General features: G+C 37.0%; 1 protein-coding gene across 1 annotated transcript in view; it reads left to right on the forward strand.

The window, feature by feature from the left end:
• The first annotated feature begins 208 nt into the window (after positions 1 to 208).
• Slc6a14 (solute carrier family 6 member 14) overlaps positions 209 to 6,788 on the forward strand; it is a 32,190-nt gene continuing 25,610 nt past the window's right edge. Inside the window, exons 1-3 of the mRNA XM_008843794.2 lie at positions 209 to 501; positions 1,440 to 1,605; positions 5,106 to 5,237. Of these exons, the coding sequence (XP_008842016.1) occupies positions 454 to 501; positions 1,440 to 1,605; positions 5,106 to 5,237 (346 nt within the window). The 5' untranslated portion in view covers positions 209 to 453. The remainder of the gene's footprint in view (positions 502 to 1,439; positions 1,606 to 5,105; positions 5,238 to 6,788) is intronic.

Here is a 6,788-nt window from a genome sequence, read left to right on the forward strand (position 1 = left end):
TCCAGCACTGGGGAGATCAGCATTTGGCCCCAGGACAGTGACCAGACTGAGGAGCAAGTTTAGGAGGAAGCCAGGAATCCAGGAAAGGAGGCGAGATAGCTAGGGCACACTGCACAGCTGTGAGTCAAAAGTTGTCAGTCTTCTTTGGCACTAGCTGCGCAGGTCGCTGGCTTGCTCACAGCCAAGCCCTTTCCTGGGGCTGGGGCAGGGAATTGCTACATGCAGGATTACCTGGGGAAAAACCAGAGTCTCACTTTGGTCCCTTCCGGTAATTGAAAAGACTGGGCGTCAGGAAGGGGGAGGAGAGAGCTTCCCTCCATAAATGGTCCCACCCCTGGGCAAGGTGGCTCACTTTGGCAGGTAGGAACGGGGGAGTGTGCACCTGCCACCAGTCAAGCTCAGCCAGACTGTGAGAAGAGACAAGGCGGAGCAAGCCAAGGCAGTGAGTGAACCATGGACAGATTGAAGTGGCCGAGCTTCTTCAAGTGCAGAGGGAAGGAGGTAGGGGTCTGGAAGCTGCTAGAGGTGCAGAGGGCCCTGGGGAGGGGAAAACAAGGAAGGTATAGTCTCAATTTTTGCTTTCTGTGTCTGCTCCTTATTTTGCATATTTTTCCCTCTTCGACTATTTTCAAGTATGCCTGATATGTTCCCACAAAGAAGTAAAAAACAACCAAAAAAAAAAAAAAAAAACCCAAAAAACAACAACTTTATGCTGAGGAGCACCTCAGCCTGTGCCTTGGAAACACCCACAAAACCTTGTTCATTTTCTTTCCCTACACTATGCTCCTATGCTGGAGGGAAATGCAAAAGTGTGCTGTCCTTATCTGACCAGAGGAGCATTCCTTACTAAAGCAGCTAACAGGTTGGGAGAGAGCCCCTCCCTGAGTGGATTGAGACCTGCTCTACCTGGTGGGACAGGAAAATTTGTCTCTTCATCTTATCCTGTGATTTTAAGAAAACACTGATTTCATGGTCCAAGACAGGTGGAGAGGTTGAATTTCTTTAAACTTCCAGTTATCCAAAGCAGTCAATACTTAACGAATTGATTTTTATTTCATTAGAAGCTACATTTGATCCTTCTTGAAGATCAGCTAAAATCTCAAGAGTGTTAACTTTTCCTAAGTTATCCTTAAGACTTGTATTTGAAACTTGATTTGCTCATTTTTGTTTACCCTTCTTGTTGGTGTGACCTTTAACCTTTTTACTAAACTTGGGCGATCTCAGCTGAAGGAGTAGTACAAATGTCTACTGACAGACTCCTTTTATTTGGAGAAGTAAATGTTAACTAAAAGTAGCTACAGATGACTCCCTAGTTTTGATAACAATTCCCTGTGGGTTTCTCACTCTCAATTTCTGTGACTCTATGAACTTGTGAAATTATGCTTAAATGGAATTTTGTAACAGAAAACAAAGATGTTGATTTTTTTTTTCTCCTTCAGAAAGTAACAGCTTCATCGGAGAATTTCCATGTTGGTGAAAATGATGAAAATCAGGACCGTGGTAACTGGTCCAAAAAGTCAGATTATCTTCTTTCTATGGTTGGATATGCAGTGGGATTGGGAAATGTGTGGCGATTCCCATATCTGACCTACACCAACGGTGGAGGTATCTCTTCTCTCCTTTTCCTTCAGTTACAAGTAGGATGCTGTATGACCTCTGAGGGGTGTGTGTGTGTGTGTGTGTGTGTGTCCGTGTCTGTGTGTCTGTGTGTCTATGTTTGTGTGCGTGTGTATTCATTATTTGAGAATTTTATACATGTGTACAATGAAATAGGATCTACTAAAGAGAGATGATAGTTTTGGTAAGGAAAGAGGATGAGAAGTAAGTGAAACATTTATTAATGGATTGTGAGCTACTATCTCAAATTTGGAATCAGGCTTCAAAATAGTTTCAGATGATGAAAGTTTAACATGTAGCACTTCTGAGCTGATTTGTGATCCCATATAATCTTCAGCTAGGATTTTCAAAAATGTGCTCAGACTCAAGTTGTACTTGGCTTGAACTAGAAGTGTGAAAAAGCAGGGATACAAAGTTCTATTAAAAAGCTCAAGTAAGTTGTTTGCTTACCTAGAGTAAAGCATCACATTTTGATAATTTCAATATGGAGAGAAATGATAAGTTAATATTTTAACTTGTAATAATCACTTACATATATTTCAAATTTCATTGACCATGTAGAGTATCCTTCTAAAATACAATAGAATTTAGTTCAAGGTTATGTTTTTATTGTTGCAAAAACAATACTGTTTACACATTGCAGATCATTAAGATAGGCTCAGTTAGAACACACAAAAAATAACTGAAGCAACACATAAAGGGAAAAAAATAATTGCACAATAGTCTAGCAGTGTAGAAACAACTTTTCACTTATACCACATTTTACTTAGTTGTAATTACAGGTTCTGTTAGAAGTGCCTGTATTTCATAATGAATACCAACGAAAATTTGCCATTATAATTATTTTTCTCTTGGCACAATAGGATTTTGTGTGGTGATATTTCAGCTATATCCCTTATTATTTGGGTGCATTAAAACACTCACACTGGTTGTGAGAGACTTAAGAAAAGAGCTCTGTTTATTAACCCCTTTAAGTGTACGTAGCATAAATTCCCGCATCTAGGACTTTGGCCATCCAATAGTGGTTTTGATGTAAGTATTAGCTAGAAAATAAGTCAATAATCATTATCATTTTAGTGTCTATATTGTAAGGCTCCTTTGAATTTTCTTACAATGATGTTTTTAATAAGACATACCCTGTGACTTGACATCGTACATCCACCCAGTACCTGCCACAACTTTCTAGGAAATGGATTAACTAGTTTTAATAAAGAATTTCAAAATATAATGGAAATGAAATAGTTTTACTTTTAATATGTCATTGATTTTCCTCCCTCAGATCCTCTAAAAGTTAATATGGTACATTGCCAATTTTTAAAGATCATCAGTTGAGTAATAGATAATCTAGATTCAGTTCTTTCCTTGTTTTTTTCTACACAAGGGTAAAGAGAAATATGAAATTCATCAAATGTCAACAAAGCAGGTCAAAATATATAGTCAGTTTTGGAAAACTATTACTAAAATCTGGGAACATTTGTATCTACAGATTCTTTTTAAAAATATTATCTTTATTCTTTGAATAATTTACAATATATTTTGATCATATTCACCTGTCTTCCCCCAAGTCCTCACAGATCGACCCCCACTTTGCTACCCACCCAACTTTGTGTCTTCTCTTTTTCTAAAAAGTCTATTGAATACAATTTTTGCTCCCCAAATACTCTGGTATGTGGGGCCATCCCCCTGGAATGTAGTTGAACTACTAGGGGGTCACATGCTCATAGAAAATTGACTCTCTCCCTATCATCCATCAATTGCCAATAGCTCCTCAGCTAGAAGTAGGACTTTGTGGCCACCTGACCCCTTCATGCTGGGATTTCTTTCATCAGGAGTGAGGTAACTCAGACTCTAAAAGATAAAGGTTGCATGTTTTCTCTTATATGTGAATGTTAGCTTTGAATTTTTAGATATCTCTAGGAGTTTATGAAAGAGAAGTGTAACACCATATTAAATCTTTGTGGTCACTATATTAAATTAGAAATTTATTAAATGTGGCAATTATTAACAATCAATGATGGGTAACAGCTATAAATAATGCAGTAGTAAATAGCCAAAGTTTTCAAAATACCTGTTCACACTAGGTGTATTTATTGTTGGTTGAATATAAATTTCTATTAGTCTTAACAATTATGATATGCACACTGCAACAGCTCTACAAACATATTTTTCCCTATAGTCTAGTGACTTCCAAGGATAACATTACAATAAAGACACTTAAGTACCAGTGTGAACAAAGACGTCTCAGTTTCAGCAGAATCTATTTTAAGAGCTAGAAAACATAATTCCTAGGTATGATGTTTCACTATCATAATGGGAAAAATAATCCAGGGAAACGATAAGAATAAAGGAAGTTTACATAATCCAAAAGCCTGTTTCCATACATTGAATCCCACCTTACTTTTATTAAACATTGTCCCAAGACTTCTAGATTGTTTGATTAATAAATTTAACATTATGTCCCTGTTTCATGTTTGTTCCTGGCAAACATTCTAATGAGCAATATTATGCCTGAAATGTGGACACAACAAGTAAAATAAAAGATTTAAAAACTGGGAGGGACTGGATATTCTTATGTGGGAGATTAGTTTCTCGAACATTGGAAGTTAAGTAGGAGAAGACATTAATTTTCTTAGTGTCGTTGGCTAAAAAGTGTCATCAGTATTTGGAGCATTATTAAATTAGTTGCAATAATTTTCATTCTGAACCATTTTTAGCATTTTCACAGTCTTAAAAATATTCCATTTGTTGTTAAATCAGAAATTAAGAGAGGGAAATTAACAGTGAATACATGTTATGAGCCTGCAGTGTTGCTATTGTTTGATTAGTAAATTAATAAATTTAATTAGTAAATGCCACAGGTCCAGTATTTGAACTCCTAATAGAAAATGATTAGTTTGCATTGCCTTCCCCTTTTATGATGATGAAAGGTTCAATGGGCGACTTAATTGCCCTAGGTCACATAACTGGTATATGATGAAGCCAGAATTTTAATGTAGATCAGTCTGACTCTACAGGCTGTGATAACTTAACTCCACTGGCTTACTCTTTATAGTCTAATGGTTTTTATTCTTTTTGGTTTTGGGGTTTTTTTTTTTTTTTTTTTGGTCTTTTTGAGGCAGGGTCTCCCTGTAGCCCTAGCTGGCCTGAATTCGCTTTGGAGACCAGGCTGGCCTCAAACTCACAGAGATCCGCTTGCCTCTGCCTCCTGAGTGCTGGGATTAAAGGCATGTGCCGCCATGCCCGGCCTAGTCTAGTGTTTTTTAATAATTACATCAACTTCTTTTGGTAACACTAGCGTGCTCATTTGATGAATTAGAAATCCAAAGTTAATATAATCAAGTATAATCCACAGAAAATATTTTGGACCTCAAATCAGATCACTTCAATTCCACTGTGTTGGGAAATCTTTAAAGTGTTAGGTTGCTTGTCAAAGTGCCCTCAAGGCTTTGTAATGTAAAAGTATTTTGGTATCTTTTTGTATTTTCTAGGTGCTTTCTTGATACCCTATGCAATTATGCTAGCATTGGCTGGTTTACCTTTGTTTTTCTTGGAATGTTCACTTGGTCAATTTGCTAGCTTAGGCCCAGTTTCAGTCTGGAAGATTCTGCCAATGTTTCAAGGTTGGTATTTAAGACTTTTATCATCATGATGCTTGATCTAGATCATTATATCTGTGTTCAATTTGTGGAAGAGAAGAGGGTTTAAAATCCTGAGAGAGGTTGACAACAGAACAATAGTTACCAGAGACCAGAGTGGTTAGGACAGAGGGAGTGATGTCAATCAAAAACACAGAGGACATAGATGGCTCTGTGGTGCAGTAGATAGCACATTGGACTTCTAGTGATGAAAAATCAGAGGACATAAAATTGAAGGGTGGGGTACTAGGTTGAGAGTGGAGATGAGGGAGTGGGTCTGAATGTGATCAAAATACATTGTATGGAATTCTTGAAGAATCAATAAAATATTTTTTGAAAAGACATATGGTCACAGTTGAGAGAAAAAAATCCAAGAGATCTACAATCTGTACATCTATAAATTCAAGAATCAAAGATCACAGCATGTTGTCTATAGCTAATGGTAATATATTGTACTCTCATAAGTTCAGATGGTAGACATTAAGTATTCTTGCCAATAAAATGATAGTTACATGAGGTAATGTGCTTTTTAATTCTAAGATTGATCCTTTTCACAATACATATGTATATATATGTATATATATAATATATATTTCAAGTATCATGCACTACATAAAAATGCAGTTTTCTTTCAACTAAAAAGTAAAAAAAATGACATGTTAAGGCAAAAATACCTGCATTGCTGTTTTTTTCTGTATATTTTGCCACCAAACAATTGAAAAACCAAATGTTACCTTTGTGTGTTTGTGTGTATGTGTGTGTGTGTGCATGCATATGTGCATGTTCATGTGTGTGTGCATGCAAGTGGAGGAACAAGGTCAACACAACAACATCACAACAACACAACAACATCTTGAGTCTTCCTCAGTCACTATCTCAGTTTTTGAGACAGCCTCTTGCTAGACCTGGAGCTCATTGATTGGTTAAACTGGCAGGTCAGAAAGCACCAGGAATCCTCTCCTCTTTTCCTCCCCAATGCTGGGATTATAGTTGCACTTAGTTAAATCAGCATCAGGCATTTTCTTAATTAGGTGCTGGAAATTTGAATCCTGGTTTTCATACTTGCATGACAAGCACTTTACTCATTGAATCATCTCGCCATCCCTCAAATGTTAAATTTTTTTATTTCTTTGTTTATATGGATGCAAATATGGGAAGGGTTTGAATGGATACTGAAGGCAATTATGAGGGTGTAATTATTTGGCAATTTTCACCTTTCGAATTATTTTGTCACACAGTCCCTTTGTGCATTAACTTGAAGGCTCTGCCTTTTTAAAAAAGAAATGCATTTAAAAAATTTAGTTATTATTTTTATTTTATGTATATGTGTGTTTTGCCTGCATGTAAGTAAGTGCACCCATGTTGTGCAGTGCCAGAGGTCAGAAGAGGCTGTGGGATCCCCTGGGATTGGAGTTACTGACAGTTGTTAGCTCCCATGTGGGTGCTGGGATTCGAACCCAGGTCTTCTGCAAGAACAACCAGTGTTCTTAACCACTGAGCCATCTCTCCAGACCCCAGAAATGCATTTTTTTTAAA

This window comes from Nannospalax galili, unplaced genomic scaffold (assembly GCF_000622305.1).
Source record: "Nannospalax galili isolate Female #2095 unplaced genomic scaffold, S.galili_v1.0 scaffold311, whole genome shotgun sequence".
Taxonomy (NCBI): domain Eukaryota; kingdom Metazoa; phylum Chordata; class Mammalia; order Rodentia; family Spalacidae; genus Nannospalax; species Nannospalax galili.